Source organism: Astatotilapia calliptera, chromosome 6, assembly GCF_964374335.1.
Source record: "Astatotilapia calliptera chromosome 6, fAstCal68.1, whole genome shotgun sequence".
Taxonomy (NCBI): Eukaryota; Metazoa; Chordata; class Actinopteri; order Cichliformes; family Cichlidae; genus Astatotilapia; species Astatotilapia calliptera.
Window position 1 is genome coordinate 44197284 of NC_137427.1, and position 17285 is coordinate 44214568.

General features: G+C 46.9%; 1 protein-coding gene across 2 annotated transcripts in view; it reads right to left on the reverse strand.

Annotated features, from left to right (window-relative positions):
- Positions 1-15393, reverse strand: part of ero1b (endoplasmic reticulum oxidoreductase 1 beta) — a 17935-nt gene extending 2542 nt beyond the window's left edge. The window contains exons 1-12 of one of the 2 annotated variants that reach the window (XM_026172160.2): positions 14949-15393; positions 10812-10931; positions 7642-7725; positions 7415-7456; positions 4623-4705; positions 3209-3282; positions 2822-2942; positions 2702-2748; positions 1847-1858; positions 1734-1760; positions 911-1003; positions 323-569 (exon numbers count right to left, since the gene is read on the reverse strand). In XM_026172160.2, coding sequence (XP_026027945.1) covers positions 323-569; positions 911-1003; positions 1734-1760; positions 1847-1858; positions 2702-2748; positions 2822-2942; positions 3209-3282; positions 4623-4705; positions 7415-7456; positions 7642-7725; positions 10812-10931; positions 14949-15113 — 1115 coding nt within the window. In that variant the 5' untranslated portion in view covers positions 15114-15393. Of the gene's footprint in view, positions 1-322; positions 570-910; positions 1004-1733; positions 1761-1846; positions 1859-2701; positions 2749-2821; positions 2943-3208; positions 3283-4622; positions 4706-7414; positions 7457-7641; positions 7726-10811; positions 10932-14141; positions 14302-14948 lie in introns of those variants that run through there. The other variant, XM_026172161.2, reaches the window with a different exon arrangement.
- Between the last annotated feature and the right edge of the window lie 1892 nt (positions 15394-17285).

Consider the following 17285-nt stretch of genomic DNA (forward strand, 5'->3'; position numbering starts at 1 on the left):
GCTCGGTCACAACAGCTTTCGGAACAGCGCAATCCTCTACAGGACTGCAGCACATCCATGGCAGCCATGGAGGGAGGAAGCTATCAGCTTAGCTGGGTGCCGACTCCAGGCGTTTGGGTCTATACTGAGTCGCGGAAGCTGCTTTACCCCACAACATTTTCTTTAAGGGGTCAAATAAGAAAATAAAACACTGATGTAGTAGGTCCCACTAACTCCTGATGGGAGTCTGTAGGAAACAAAACAACCCCACTAAGATATCCATGGGTTTCAGCTCGTGCTGGTCTTGGACTCTCCTGACAACAATCAAGCTCCTCCTTCTTACTTGATCTCGTTGAAGATGTGCAGCAGCAGGTCTTTGGTCTCTCCGTCCTCCTGAGCATTTCCCGTGTATAGGTTGACGATGGCTCGTTCAAAGTACGGAGCCACCTTGTAGAGCGCCCGCAGCTCGATCAGGTACAGGAAGTAGAGGTTTTTCAGGCGTCGCGTGCCCTCCCCCTTTGTCTCTGCCATGTCAAAACGCTGACGAAACTCCTGGACGTTTGGACCCCACACTGAGCGTCCCCATCCCTCTGAAGAGCCAAACAACAACAGCTTACAGCATGAAAAACACCATCACTGAGTCAGTTCATCAGCATAACTAATCCCAAAAGCAAAATGTACATGCGCCTCATCAGCCGTGCTTCAGCAGATTCTGCTAAAGAGACGTGTACTGTAATGATCCCAGGTCGAGCTCCAGCTTTGGTCAGTGATTTATTTTATTAGTCTGTTACTTAGCAATAACTAGCAGGTGGCTGCTAACCAAGCTAGCTAACATTAGCTGGTATCTTAGCACACTACGCTGTCATCCAAATAAAACAATACTGTGGTGGCCATAACACCCAAGCTGTGTTTGCTCTGTATGATGTCGTACCGTCCAGCAGGTACTCGGCACACAGGTGGATGTTGATGCTGCTGTGGAGGCCCGAGATGAGTCTGTAGAAAACTCTCTTCTCCAAACATAAACCTGGAGAGACAGCGATGACAACGGGTTTCTTAAAATCAGAATCCAACCAAGCTCAGCTTAAAGCTTCAGTCCACCCAAAACTGTATAACACTGGGGGACGAGATGTCTGATTTATAGTCCTGCCTTAAACATCAACCAGAACTACAGTAGAACTCTGGACCCGGCGCCACACTACAGGCAGACTTATCCCACAGATGTAACTGTGTGATGAAAACCTCAATATCTGTAATAAATGTGTTTGGTAGTGTTGGGACATCAGCTCTACTTGTGACGGTGCAGAGATCCAGAAGACCCAGCAGCTACTGAGCACAGGACTTTAAATAAGGGACATGGACGTGACATGAGAGGCCAGCTTTCATCACAGAGAGGGGGTGTGCTACAACAACTTTAACGGCGTGGAACATCACATCCACAGGAGTGCCTGAAGCAGCATTTCATCACAGCACCATGAGGCGTCCGGCATCTACGCATCAGGCTGTGATGAGCCACAGCTCTGTGTTCTGTGGCCTCCTGTCAGCAGTCAGCCTGCCCACACAAAGTCTTCCAGAGGAAGCAGAGACGAGACCAGTTCAGCTTCAGAACACAGACGCTGAAAACCACAGGAAGTGACATGCCTACTGTAGCTACACAGACACTTCAGCTTTATGTGATTTACATGACAAAGAATGATAACAGCGTTCTTCAGGTCAGTCTGGGTGGTGCAGGCGTGAGCACACGAGGCAGAACCCACCTTCAAGCCAGGTGTAGAAACCTTCCCCTGCAACACGAGCGACACGGACAAGAAGAGTTAGGTTTCAACACGGCTGAAACACATCCAAGTCAACAGAAGTTTAGTTTACTCACCATCATCGTCTCCTGAACACAGAAACAGAAGGAAACTGTTAGATCGGTGCAGTGATTAGGCATACACATACCACACACTAACTAACCTCTGAACGTATGAGCTCTAGTTTCACACACAGACATCTAGGGTGCACGAAAAATACACTGAAGAGCCTGCGTTTTAATCCAGCTCTTTATTCAGTACCCTGTGACGCAGTATGCAATAAACAGGAGGAGGCTAGCATGCTGAAGCAGGTACACTGATGTGTGAACAGTTAGAAGAGCAACATGACAGGAAGCTCTCAGAAATGCTTCAGTTAGGTCGTTTATACCGACTACTGTCTGCATGTTTGAGAGCCCAGGAAACAGCTCGTGAGGTGCTGTTTACGTCTTTGCTGCTCGCCTCCTGCAGTCTGACTACAGGCCGGTCTTTCTGGAAACGGTGACCGGTGTGGAAGAACCGGAATGGCCTGTGCCATTCCAGACGCGGCTGCAGTAGTTGTGTCCCTGTTTGGATGCTGTCAGTTGTGCTCATAGCAGACTGAAGTGATGTCATGCTGCCAGCACAGTCTGCCACCTGAATGAAGGTGTGCTGTCAGGGAGCCGAGTGCCTGCACAGGCCATTCCGGTTCTTCCACACCGGTCACCGTTTCCAGAAAGACCGGCCTGTAGTCAGACTGCAGGAGGCGAGCAGCGGGTTGCTTCTACAGCAAACGCGTAAACAGCACCTCACGAGCTGTTTCCTGGGCTCTCAAACATGCAGACAGTAGTCGGTATAAACGACCTAACTGAAGCATTTCTGAGAGCTTCCTGTCATGTTGCTCTTCTAACTGTTCAGCCGCGTCTGCCGGTAGCAGCTCTAACTTTGATCCTCACCTCTGCTGGGAGCCAGAGGGTTCAGAGGTCGATACACCGACCGGGGCCTGTGGACACAAAAACACATTTTCAGTAGCACCTCAAAGATGAGCATCTCTGTGCAGGGAGCTCCAGGCTTACTTGAAGCAGTTCTCCTCGTAGATGCTGTTCCACACTCTCCAGGCTGACGGACCCTTATATCCGGTGTATCGCTCCGGATTCAGGAGCAGATCCACATACTCGGCATCTGGAGACGTCTCATCTGAAACACATTTCATGGATTAAAAAAGCCTGTGATGGCAGTGGCTCGGGGTCATCATTAGAGATATTTGCTTCTTAGCAGTGCGGCTACAAATGTGCCGTTTAACTGAGTACAGGAAAGTTCATGTAAAGAGCTGGAATAAGGACACATCGTGCCTGTTACAGGTTTGTACTTTGGGTTTTTGTAAATGAGGAATTTGCCCTGGGTGTGAAGTTTGATGCCTCATAGTGCTGCCCTCACAGATACGCAGAGAAAGAGATGCTCACCGTCCAGCTCACAGAAGTGATCCTGAGCGTCGTCGTGTCTCGCCCAGTCAGCGAACGCCTCCTTACTCTGGTTACTGGAACCGGAAAAAATACACACACGTTCTAACTGTGAGCTTTACTCGACAGCTAACAAGACATGAAGACCAAACAGGAGATCACAGTCTGATCACAACGTCCACGTAAATGTTCATTTTCAAACTTTTCTTAAACGTCGTCTCCCATCACTTGATTCTTAATGAAGGATGTCTGTTGACTTTAAACAGTTTCCAGTAAAGGTCACGTGAGTCTGAAACCAGCATCACCCTGCAAAAGCTGCAGGGATGTTTCCCTTACTGCACATGCAAACTCCACATGCACTTAAGTGTGCGTCTGTGGAGTCGCTGTCAGTTTATTACACGTGCCTTTGCTTAAGCCCAGTCTCATCTGTGCCTCTGTGTGTGAGGAGGTGCACAAACTGGACACTGGGAGCAGAGACAGGGGAGAAACCAGTGCAGCCAGAACTGATGGCTCAGATCTGTGATGAGCTCAAGCCCATTTCAAATTCCAGGTAAACACAACGAGGTTAAACTAAATGAAAGGAAGTAAGAGAAGCTCAACCTCTCTAAACACTACATGGGTGAGATATTCTGCTAAGAGATGAGACTGGGAGATCACATGGAGGGTTACAAGACGAGCATAAAGTCGCTAAACCAGACGTCTAATAACTGATCCGGATCGAAGGATTCTTTCAATTCCAGAGGTTGATAGCCGCCCTGTGAAAACTGACTCAGGATCAGAATATGCAAAGATGCATGTAAAGGTCCGATTTGTGCATTTCAGCTCTGACGTGTCATCTAAGCTCACTGCATTGTGCTGCGTGGGCAGGGACGACATGAAGGCGCAGACTGCCGTGCACACGCGCAGCACAAACTGTAAATGACGTCACAGCGGCGCTGCTGTTGGAGGAGAGGAAGTGCCGACCAGAACAAAGCAATCATGGAGTGGTTCTTCTTTACCGACGTGTCATTAACACGGAGCAGCGTTCAGTCGTGTGGTCACTGCGTCACGCGAGGTTAGACGGTCTGAGAGGTGCACATCTGGCCACATCAGCGGATGTGATGTGAGTTTTCATCAGGAGATGCTGCCTCCTGCCTCTTTATTTGTTACATTTCAAACCCACGTGAGTAAAGCGGCTTGGTGTTTGTAATGCACCGTCACATCCTGTCTGTTTGCACCAGCCGGTCCGCTGCTTCACAAAGGAACCTCCACGGTTCCTGCAGGAGAGAGCCCCGGTGGGCTCGGTCTGCACTTTGAAGTGTCGCCTGGTGGAAAACTACCAGCAGCTGCCGGTCACACACTGGTAAATGTTTGAGCTGCTGAGGCCCGGTGAAAACAAGCTGCAGATAAAGACAGAGCAGGAGGTCTGTGGACTCACCTCAGGGTGCTGTTGATGGCCCCCAGCTCCTTGGCCTGCTGGCACTCCACCACGTCCGACATCGTATTGGCCGCCTGCGAGTACTGGACACAGGAGGGATTCTTAATAACACTGTTTATCACAGTAATGACACCACTCACATCATCTTTACTTCACTGGGCTCGATGAAAGTGTTCCAGCCTGTAATTATGTAAAATGCTAAATGGCCTGTGTTTGTAAAGCGCTCTACACAACCTGTCACACACACATTCACACACTGGTGATGGCAGCTACATTGTAGCCACAGCCACCCTGGGGCGCACTGACAGAGGCGAGGCTGCCGGACACTGGCGCCACCGGGCCCTCTGACCACCACCAGTAGGCAGCGGGTGAAGTGTCTTGCCCAAGGACACAACGACCGAGACTGTCCAAGCCGGGGCTCGAACCGGCAACCTTCCGATTACAAGACAAACCGCCAACTCTTGAGCCACGATCGCCCCAAACAACAGCTGCTGTACACAACAGCCCAACACTCAACCGTCTCACAAAGACACAAACATAACTCCGAGGTTAAATCCTGCTTCACCTTCTGCTCCTGCCAGGTAAGCACAGCCCAGTGTGACCTGATAATACAACGCTCGGTCATGAAAAGTGAGCCCAATACATGATTCTTATAAATCTGTGCTTTGATTTAACAACGGAAGAAAAAACTAATACTTCTTGTTTCTGAGTGAACATCAAGACGAAGAGTAAGGAAATATCTGCTGCACAGACACTTTTACAACCCCCACCCCCAGCCCCAACTCTAGCCCCTCCCCCAGTTCTAGCCCCAGCCTCAACTCTAGCTCCTCCCCCAGTTCCAGCTCCAGCTCCTCCCCCAGTTCCAGCTCCACCCCCAGGTCCAACCATTGACTCACATGAAGAATCAGAGGAGCAGCGAGTGCTCCATAAACACAGCTGCAAACTGAAATCTTCTAAATGAGATTATTTGGCTCAGTCAAAGTGAAATATTTCAGGAACTGAAACAAAGAAGCACAAACATGTGACTCGTCCAATCTCGGTGCCATGTTTTAAAAGGACACATTCAGTAGTACCCAAGCAAAAGCAGTCAAACCGGTTTGTGCCTGAAACAGCAGCCTCTGCGTCCCAGTTACATTTAGAGGAGTTTTTAATATTTCTATCATATTCAAATCCTTTGATTTCACTGTGACCTCTCCCTGACTGTCAAAGCACCTCTGGTACTTCTCACTGCCACTCTGAGAAAGGCTCGCTTTAAGTCTGGCTGCGTCTCCCAGCTGATGGTCGGGAAACATCTGCCCCTGACCGAGACCAGAGCAGATGTGCAAACACTTCTGGGTCATTTCAAGGCAAACACCAGGCTGTTGGCCAAGAGCGACAAACACTCTGCTCTCAGCGTCTCCACGTAGAAGCTATCAGAGGAGATAAGAAGAGTGGCTGTGTGTGCGGTCAGTCCAGAAAGTGCTGGAACAAATGCAGCAGCTCTGAAACTTCCTCTAAAGTAAGAGACGACAGCAGCTACGAGGCCGCCGTCACAGCAAGTGTCTGCTGTCTGATCTCAGAGTGCGTGCACAACAGTGCAGCGCTGGCATGTCCACCTAACGTGGATTCACTGCGACGACTCAGCCACATGTTCCCACGGTTCTGAAACCAGCCCACTGAGTGAACAACGGGCTGGGAGGGCAGGTTATGATCATTAATATGCAAAGTGTCATAACCACTGATCAGGTAAGCAGTCCTTGTTTGGTTAGCACAAACACACACAACACTGCAGAGGGAAGGGGAACGAGGCTCACCCACAAACCTGCGTGCAAATCACACAGCTCAGACGCATCAATACTTCCATACCTGACAGTGTTTACACAAAACGCACAAAAGTGCCTCGTACAGCACAACAATAATGATGATGACATCAAAACCAGAAGGTGTTTAGCCTTTGGATCTAAGAATGCTCCAGCAGTGCTTTGACTTAGTCGGATTTCCTGGCACGATCCCACAGGTCCCTGTGGAGAACCTGACTTCCCCTCACTGCTGTGACTCTGTCAGCTCAGGCTGAAGATCAGCTGCTCGTCTTTCATGACCACGACTCACTTTTTGGGTTTGGTGTTGACCCGAGCGGCAGCGAGTACCTCGGCTAAATTAACAACGTTGGTAGAAATTGTGTTAATATGTCAAGCAGTGAAACAAACTCCTGACATTTCACTGCTGCAGTGCACTAGTGCACGAGCTGCAGTTACACCCAGAGACCTGAAGCAGGACTGATTCACACATGACTGACATTCTGTGGTGCACAGCACAAACGTTCAGGAAACACCACAAAGCTTCACTCATAACTGCACACACAATGATGACAAACACTGCTACACACTCACTACCCACTGACACTCTTCTTCAGTCCACTCATTGGTCAGAGGTGTCTGGGAGGGAGCACCAACAGTCAATACAGGAAGAAGGTGCCGTGTGTCAGCCCACTCGTGTCCTCCAGCACCCCCATGTTACATGTGCTGTTTAACATGTGAATCACTGAAACCGACGCAGTCAAATATCAGCCAGGAGTACACCAGACCAGCAGAAGTGCCCGGTCTACACCTCTGAGCCAGAGTGAGAGAAAACCCAAAATATCTGCACCTTTCTCCACCTTAGTCTTGGCTTTTAAAGTCCTGAGCTGCAGGAACTGCACCCTGGAAAAACAACAGTCCAAATATATACAGCACTCATGTGCAGGCAAGCAGGTGACCACAGCTGTACGTGGTAACTCCAAGTGGTGCAGCTTAGTCAGGAACAGCTGGTCTCACCTTGTTGTAGTTCCCAGACTTGATGCCAACAGGAACCTTGCTCTGTGAAACGGAACACAGACCATCAAACAATGATAGGTGACAATGTTCACACAGCTTCCCCTGAGAAAATACATTTAATGCAGTATGTGACAGCTAGTTAGGAGGCGGTCGTCTCCGTCCTCAACGAGCCGACGTGTGACTGACAGGCAGTAAAAAGAGACCATGTTGGAGTAAGGCTGGCTGACCTCGGGGCAGGGCTCCACGTGGCAGTCTTTGATGGAGCAGTGTCCGTCATCAGGCCAGAAAGGACACGGTCGCTTCAGGTTCACCTGCAGCACAGACACAGACACTCAGCACCTGCTCATTTATTATTACTGTTATTATGACCGAGGCAGGAAGCAAGCAGTGGCTCGTCCACATGTGAAGGACAAGCAGACGCTCGCTGCCTGTCACTGTAGGCTCAATCAGGCTTCAGTGAACGAGAGAAATCAAGGACGAGGGCGTGGCGTGTGAAAGCGTCGGCTCCACAGCTGTGCGTGGCTCACATCGTGTTTTTAGACAGTGGAGATTTCACAGGGGAAGCAAACGGAGGCCAGTGCCCACTGACTGTGGACAGCTGCTGACGTGCACGTAGGACACACGCTCGTTTCACCTGTAAGCATCCTGCTCGCCCCGCTGCCATTCACACAAACACCGTATGATCCAAAGAACACATATTTACTATGATGCGTGTGTGTTACGGTATACTCAGCCACTCCCACCGTGTTTCGTGCTCGCTCACAACGTGAACATATTAAAACCATTACAGACACAAGCCTGAAACTTTCACTGGCCTTTCTGAAGCGTACCAATCAGAGCACTGGTTACAACACAACTGTGTGTGTGTGTGTCACACGGTGGAGATTTGTATTTATCTGGTACATTGGTTTTATTCATTTTTAGTGTTTATTCATGAGAGTAGTTTTTATTTGGGGGGTCATGTGATTGTTGGGTGTTTCTCTGTATCTGCTGTACGACACAAAGCGCCGTGAGGAGACTTGTTGTGATTTGACGCTGTGGAAATAAAACTGAATTTGCATGGTTCTATTGTTTTATTTGACTCTGTTTTAGTCCACCGTGGTCTGGCTGCACATGGGACAAATTAGCTGATAGGGATCACCTGCTGAGGTGTGGGTGTGTCCAGAAGTGGCCTATCAGCTGTGACCTTTTAAAAGCAGACTAGCTGAGCGGCCCCAGATATGAGGAGGAATGTGTGAAGCCAGGTGAAACGAGGGACCCGCTGCCCTCTCGTCAGGGTGCGACGCCTAATCGGGAGACGGATGGGCCAGCGTGACGCGGTGACCCAGTCCTGACAGCGAGGAACGGCGACAGTGGGAGACAACGCGTGTGACTGGCAGCAGGGCAGAGGAAGCTGGAAGCTGAACTGAAACAGACACAGGAAAGTGTTTGTCTGCTGTGCGTCTTCTCTCCACGTACACTCTGGTCTGTGTACAAGTCACACTGAAGTGACACCCGCACTACATCCATCTAAGTGGCCTCAGGTCTGCAGTGTGAATGAATGAGCACAGTGTGTGTGCGCTGCTCAGACACCAACAGAGCAGCCGGCCTCCTGTTCAAGCGCCGCTGCACCTCAGTGTGACGGTGCTACAGGCGACCCCTGAGCCTCCACCCCACCTCCTACACCAAACGCACACAATCGATTTGTGAAAACATGTTTAACACTATGGCATTAAAAGATTTGAATGTGTCAGCCGTTTGAAAGGTCACATACAGTGATTAGCACAGATCGATCCCATTTAGTGTTGCCAGAAACAACATGTTTGTGCTGCAAGCTGCAGCTGAGGGAGGTGGTGCGCAGCATTTTGGTCTCCTTAAAAACGAGATGATCTACAAGCTCACAGAACTGGAGCAGCTGATATAGATCAGAGCTGCAGATCAGTCTGCTGTCTCGCTCCCTCTGCGCCTGACAGCATTTACCTGCTCGTGGTTGCTGACTTTACACCAGTGCTGTTCAGACTGCTGTACTAATAAAAACACAGCTAGACAGAAGTGCAGCAACATCTTCATCAAGCGTAGCTCTTTCCAGGAGACTGCACGACTTTTTATGGCAGCACTGTCAAACCACAGTGTAGCACGACACCGGTACAAGATTCAGACATCACTTCCTGTTCTGTAACACCCAAACTAGAGACACAAGAAGAAAGGAAAAGAAAGTGCTACATGATTCTATGTGAGAATCATTTACACAGATGTTTAGGACCGTGTCATCCAACAGCTGCACGGCGGGAGCCGAGGGAAAGGACGTCCCAAAGCATTCACAGCATGTTTGTCCCACAGTGGGAATTTATATTTGTCTTTCATCAGTGGTTTTAGTGTTTATTTGTGAGTGTAGTTTTTATTTGCATGAAACTATTCTGATGTTTTTACATTGTTTTAACCCACTGTGGACTGGCTGGGCTTGGGACAAGTTGGCTGATAGTGATTACCTGCTGAGGTGTGGGCGTGGCCTATCAGCTGGTGAAAGGGCCTGTTTAAAGGAAGCTGGCTGAGCACTGAGGGAGGCCCTGATGTGAAGGGAAGGAACGCGCAGAAGCCAGACGATGGCAACAGTGTGCTGCCCTCTCGTCAGGGGCGTAGCACAGCTGCACCTCTACCTGCGTTTGTGAGCAGTGACTCCACTGCTGTTCACCGGGTGCAGCTGTGTTGGGAGAGGATCGCCATGGCTATAAACCAGGCCAGATTCCCAGACGATGCTTCTCTGCTTGCAGGGCGATGCCACGAGGGAAGACGCTGTGGCAGCGAGCGCGCGGCTCAAGGGCGGAGCATAAGTTGGGCTGTGATGGGACGAGACTGAGATGGGAGGCTTCTCCTCGTCCTCCTGGGACCGGCCTGGAAATGACTCCCCCGGTTTGAAAAATAAAGAAGATTCGTTCTGGGTTGTGGGAGCAGTTGCATCGTGGGACTGAGTGTTATTCTAACGAACTTTAGAAGTTTTGTTAGAATTGTGTTCATGTATTCCTGGGAATGCTCATGTATATGTTGTTTTTAGGATTGTTTGTTTGATTCTTGTTTTCTGGCCTGTGAATAAACCGTGACCGATTCGTCCTGTAGCATCTCTGGGTCTTGTATTTAAAACAAGAACGTCCTTGGTGTGACGCTCAGGTGCACCGGCTTTAGTGTCTGCATGTTCACGGTGTGCTCTTACTGTGGGAGGACACAGACCACTGAGGTCTAACAGTAAATCATGTTGTGACAACATGTGCCAGTAAACACAAAGACCTGCAAAAAGACAACATGTGCACACACACGCAAAAGAGATCCATGTGATTTCCATCTGTTTTTACATACTACTTTTACTACTGCACTGAGCCACACTGTGCTTCCACTGTAGCCGGAGCGAAGGCGCAGCTCTTACCCTGTAGTATCTGAAGTAGTCTCTCTCTGTCAGCTTCCTGATGCGGGGGTAGATCTTCAAGTTGTTGAAAATGTCGATGCTTTCGACGTCACAGAAGCAGTCATCCAGGACGCCTGTGAGCTGAAGCAAAGCAGGACACTTCGTTTACTAATGACACCTCATCTCTAAATAACAGTGTCACAGTGTTTCCACTCATGCTAAAACAGTAAAAATAATCATAATGTCCGGGTCATTTCAGATGTTTTAAGTGAAGCTGTGTGCTAGAAACTAAAACCTGACTGACGTCACGCAGTACAAGTCAAAGTCTGCACCCTGACGTTTGTTCAAACTCTTACGATCAGTCCAGACTCGGCAGCCTCAGTTTTGCCATGGATGAGATTGAGGCTACGTCCACACTAGCCCGGCTGGATTTGAAAACGCTCCACGTCCACACTGGTGTTTTCAGTCGTTTTCACAGAGGTGTGCGTCCACATTGAAACGGATGAAAACGCTGACGTTCCAGTCCTGCGCAAACGCGAGTGAGAATTAAAGACTTTGAAGGAAAGCTATCTGGAGCATGAACAAACGGATATTCATCCTTTTTAGGGCGACTGCTGTATAATGCCCTCCGCTATCTTAGCTTAATTGGTCACGTGACTGCATCACATGACTAAAATGAGTCATCGTTTTAGAAAGTCTGTGTTTTCGAGTGTCCACACTGCGACGGGGCAGCTCCCTTTTGAAACGTGTGCGTTTTCAAGAGCGTTTTCAAAACGCTGCGTTTTCCCTTCAGGAAAACGGCGTCTCAGTGTGGACGGGAGGCCAAAACGTTTTAGTGTGGACGTAGCCTGAGAGCACTTCAAAAGTCAGTGATAATAGTTACGCCTTCACTGGGAGATGTAACACCTAAAGACAAAATTACTGCCGTGAAGCTCTTACTTTGATGGGTGACAACAGAAGTGAGCCCTGAGGTAGGCCTGTGCCATATGACCACGATCTCAAATCCCGATATAAAAGATCTATCATCGCGATAACGATATAAATCACAAACATGGAACATTTTCTGTAAATCCTGTGAATCTCGGGCAGCTCGACTTGTGTGAAGTGTTTCCAGCTGTAGCTGGAGTCGAGTGTTTTAACCGATGCATGAAACGATACATTTTTAGTCATAAGTTGTAACGGCACCGTTTTCTTTGTGAGTATTTATTACACGGCGTGCTGCGGGGAAAAGCCTGTTCTAACGTTTGAGTCTAAGGTTTATTTTTTAGCACCTGGCGGCTCTTTTTTACTTCTCATCTGTAAATAATCTGCATTTTCACGTCATTCAGTTTATTTTGAAAAGTCTCAACAGGATCTTGAGCTTTATTGTGAAAGGTTCATGTGGAAACTAAACCAGCGGACACACAATGGTATTACCGTCGTTGTTGCTAATGACAACAAGTAAAAACAGGCGCTTGTCTGTCCGTAGTGTGGTTATATTAAATATAAGAGAAAGAGAGAACTTTAAGAAATGAATATAACCACTACAGTGACATCAGAACCATGAACAAATATTGCTGTAAACAGTTTATTTTGCGACACCACGAAACAAACGACAGCGTAAAATGAAACGATAGATGTTTTTATATCGTCATCCGATATATATCGTTATATCGAACAGCCCTACCCTGAGGGATCTCACATAGGAGAGGAGCAGATGTATAGCTTTTATTCCAAAGTGTCTGTTTGAACACAGTTACAGACACAGCAGCCCACTATTACATCTGTCAGCTGGTCATGTTTTTAAGGAGCAGTAACCATCATCCCGTTCTTAAATGGTCTTCCTGACCGACTGACTCGAGTTAATCTGGGTGAACAGATTCCTGGAAAGATTTTTTTAACCACAGCATGATAGAACAAAACAGTTAAAACACAAGTTCAGCTGAAATGGATCCAGAGACTCAGTTCATAGAGACAGCAACATGCAGCATTAGCAGGTGCATGCAGTCTCACATCCCTATTTTGGACATTTAGACAGTTGTTCCCTACTTGGTGGGGGTTTTTATGCAGCACTTTGTACGCTTTTGCATGAATTTATGATGGAAAACTGTTGTTTTATGTAAAGGAACACAACACCTGCTACTGTGCTTCTTGTTCTGTGGACACCCATAGATGGCAGCTCTCTTTATAACTTTACAATAAATTAAAACGCTGTAAGAATCTAAAGTGCGCCTTGTTAGAAGACATTACAGTTGCTGTCAAGTCTTTTTGTGGCTTCGCCTCCTCTTATCAATGAGCCACGTTTGCTTTGGCAAACATTTAGGATACCGTTCCTGACACAACCCCCACCCCCAGGTAGGGTTCACATTTCTGATAAAGACTGGATTGTAATTTTGCTGCTGTTACAAATTTATAATCATGTTATAGAAATGACATTAAGAAAATAAGAAAAACTATTAGGATCAGGTGATGATGCTCCTCCATCAGATAAACCACCACCTACCTGCACGTTCATACATAATACATCCATCACACTGTGTTACCTGAACCCACCAAGCCGACGGCCCATTGTCTGCTCTATAAACCATCAGCTGCTGACTAAAACCTACAAATGTGTTTGAACTGAAGAATTACACAACCCAGCATTCACATGTTAAGAAGCTTGGTAAACAGTCAGTCAAATGGCTCTGGCTAGTTTTGTTAGGTAGCTCAGCTCTGTGCACAGCAGGTAGAGCCTCAAACCTCACCAAACATCTGCTCTAACTGGCTGGAGAACAGCTCCGGACACTCTTTCGGTTCATTTAGCTCATGATTAGAGTCTCAAATGCTTCATTAATACTTTAGTCTGGAAATTAAGAGAAAATGAAACATAAATAAAATGTTATTAACAAAATATCCAATGCAATGATTCCTCAATACTGAGTAAAGATGGACATTGTATTGTTTGGGGGCTTTTTTGCATTTAAATAAATAGTCTGTGTGTGCGTGTGCGTGTGTGTGTGTGTGTGTGCGTGCGTGCGTGCGTGCGTGCGTGTGTGTGTGTGTGTGCGAGAGAGAAAGTTATTCGAACCAAAACCGAACAAGTACTTTACAAGTATGTAGTTGTAAAAACTTGTAAAGTACTTTCACATTCTTTATATTTCACAACAGGCTTTTCCTTTTCAAGCTATCAAAGATATGACCGTACAAAACATATGGCAGCAACTGCTCAGCTCTGCAAAGAGCAGTACACCTAAACTACGTGCGGGTATTTTAGAAACCTTTGTAAACCCTTTACACTAGTATTATATATACTTATATATACACTACAGAAACACAAAGACAATCTTACTGTGACAAAAAACTAATGACAAACACCAAACCACAGCAGACCTCAGAGTGCAGCAGTCCACTGAGCGCCAGGAAAAGAACCATTTTTCTCAGCATCCTGTTGTTCGCCTTCAGCTTTCTGTGTCTCAACTTCCTTCAAATTAAAACTTCCCCCCCACGTAACTGTCCAAATGTCACGGCAGCAGCTGTATGTCTGTGCTGTCATCACAGACCCGCACTTCCATGCCGCCAGAAGCCCCGCCTACAAACAAGCCGCTGTCAAAACAAACGCCGCCCCTCTGACGGAGCCTCCCTGTTTGTAGTCATCTACATGTTATAGGTCGCTAGGGACACTTGGCAACTTCTACGCAAAAGACTACAATGTCCGTGACGAGGCTGTAAAGCGGGAGCTCTGACACAGCCAATCAGATCACACCACGCTTTTCGCTCAACTCGCAAGAACTTCGGCTGGTTTAACTCGCTGCTGGGTCCGAGGAGAGGAAGAAGAGGAGCGCTCTCGACTCTGCTCATTAGTCTACTTTAAGGACTTAACTCACTGTTCAGTACAAACAAGAAGAGATTTCGGTTTAAATACCAATTTAGTCGGTCAACTGTAACTATATCTATTTATTTATCAAAATGGCAGAAAATAAAACAATTTGTGGACTCATGGACAGTCGCTAACTAGCATCTCACGTACACAGTGACGTCAAAATAAAATGACAGTAGAAAGTGCTGGAAGCTCCTAAAAACAAAACTGTGGTATGACTTTCGCATTTTACAAGCTTCATGAAGAACAACAAACTATGTTATTAAAAAAACAAACTGTATGTTTCCGGTGACAAAAGCTCCGTGTTTGGGGCTACTTACGTGACAGAAGCAGCTCTGGTCCTGGCTCTCCGAGGTTCTGCTCGGATGCTGCTCGCTGTGCTGCGTTTGGGGTTTGGTGTTTTGCTGAAACCAGCCCAGAACAAAGTTTCCCAACAACCACGCCAACAGCAAAACACCGAACGCTTGAAACGTTACTTTCCACATCACTCACTGCGCTATCAGCTTGGAAAGCACAAGAAAGTCAAACCTGGCGAGTAGTAGCTAGCTAACTATAGCAGCTTTAGGCTAGCAGAAATGTATCATCCGCAGCGTGTCGCCAAACCAACAGCCCGATCTCCAAGGAGTCTCACGTGGATATTTAGACTCCTAGCTGCCCCACGTAAACAGAGTCATGTTGTAAAAAAATTTACATGACTTAAGAGGCGCTTTCAACCAGCCTCCACTTTATTTTCAAGGTAGCGCAAGAAAAATGACTTTTACTTCCGGTTAAAATTTCAGAATAAAATGCATAACTCGCTCTTGCAGCTATAACAGGTCGATCTCAATCGGAGCCAAAACACGATCCTTTTTTCCCTAAACAGTAAATTAATATAACATAAAAGAAACAATGGAAAACTTCTTAAAACCAGCTACACAAAAGACAGCGTTGTCTTCCTGTGGGAGTTGTCGCCACTTTGCATGCGTTTGGAGTTGTTGTAGGGTGTGTCTGTTAGATTAATAGACTGGTTTTTACAAAGCGCTTTTCTACTCTGCCTGAGCTCTTACTTTATACAACATGTCTCCTTCACACGCAAACATACAAGCAGGATTTTCCAAGCCTGACGCTTTCTATGTGGGGTGTAGCTCAGGAGGTAGAGCAGCAAGAGCGTAGATTTGGTTTGGGCATTGGTGGGGACGGATGATTCAACCACCGAACCCTGCCCTGTTTTTGTTTTTTGTTTTTCCTTCTTGATTAACAAAAAAGGAGAAATATACTTGCCTACATATGCTATTCTACGTGCTTTTAAACCATTTAAAATTACAATTCATAGTTTTATATGTGAATTATATAATGTTAAAGTACTATTAAACAAATGACTGAGTATTTCAGGCTTTAGTTTACTTCAGCCATATTCCATATAAATCAGGTATCATACAAAAATAAAAATAGCTTCAAATACAGTCATGACAATAAAAGAATATGACTTTAAGGACTTAACAACATTACTTCAGTTATAGTACACCAACATCTCTGATACATTAGCACTAAGGGAACACTGAGTGACCTGCTGGTTTTTGTCCATAAAACTACTCGTCTAAGATGACCACAAAGTAACAGATCTCTCAGCAAAATGATGCAACGTTTGAGGCACTATTGCCCCGATTAACTCAGTGAGCTGCGATCTTTTATTCTAAACATGAGCTACTGTTACAGCAACAGACATGGACTACATGCCCCACACAACAACTCAATGTCCACTATGTGAAGCAGCCAAACACAGGCCTGCTCCTCTCACTAACTGAGATAAACTGCTGGCATATTGGTTTTACATCTATACTGTCCGGTCTCTCCTGGTGGACATGGCAACACGTTATTCATGGTTACATACAGTTTTAGACTGATGTGGGCCAAAGCCTGGCACAGCCTGTAACGTTATTGTGACACATTTTATGAGTGAACTTGGCTTTAAGTGACTCACAGGTTTCTTTGAAAAACACTTTCTTACATCCAGCTTCTTCCTCTTTGCTGCCGTCCTCCTCTCCTCCTCGCAGCGCAGGTTTGCCGCTGCTGAAACTGAACAGAGCTCCCTGAAAGGCTCAGCCAATCACATTGGCCATATTTGTCACATGACGTAGGACTCCAGTAGAGGTGATTTAACTCTTTCTGCACCGCTGGGTGAATGAGACGCTGACAGATCGGTTTTCTTTCTATCGGGTTTGTTTTTCTTTACTCGAAGAGATCAAATTATTGGTGGGGACAATTCAGTAATCGCTGGATATTGGTGGGGACGTTGTCCCTTCCGCCCATGACAATCTACGCCCTTGTAGAGCAGGTTACCTACTGATCGGAAGCTTGGTGTCGATCCCTGGCTCCTCCAGTCTGCATTTCAAGTATTCTTGGGCAAGATACTAACCTCAAGTTGCTCTCCGATGCATCCATCGCAGTGTGAATGTGTGTGAATGCAGTTAGAAAGCACTAAGTACGGAGCTTTGATGGAGTAGGACGCGAGTCTGGGAGCTCCCGCCGATTTCGATTAAATTGTTATTTATTCGCGCGTTTTGGCCGTATTTTCAGTCCTGTTTTGGTTTGTGGATTGTCTTGTTGAGAAGTTTTACTCGGGCCGGCGTAAAATGGCAGCAAAAAATGTTAAAACCCGCAGTACTATTCAGACACAA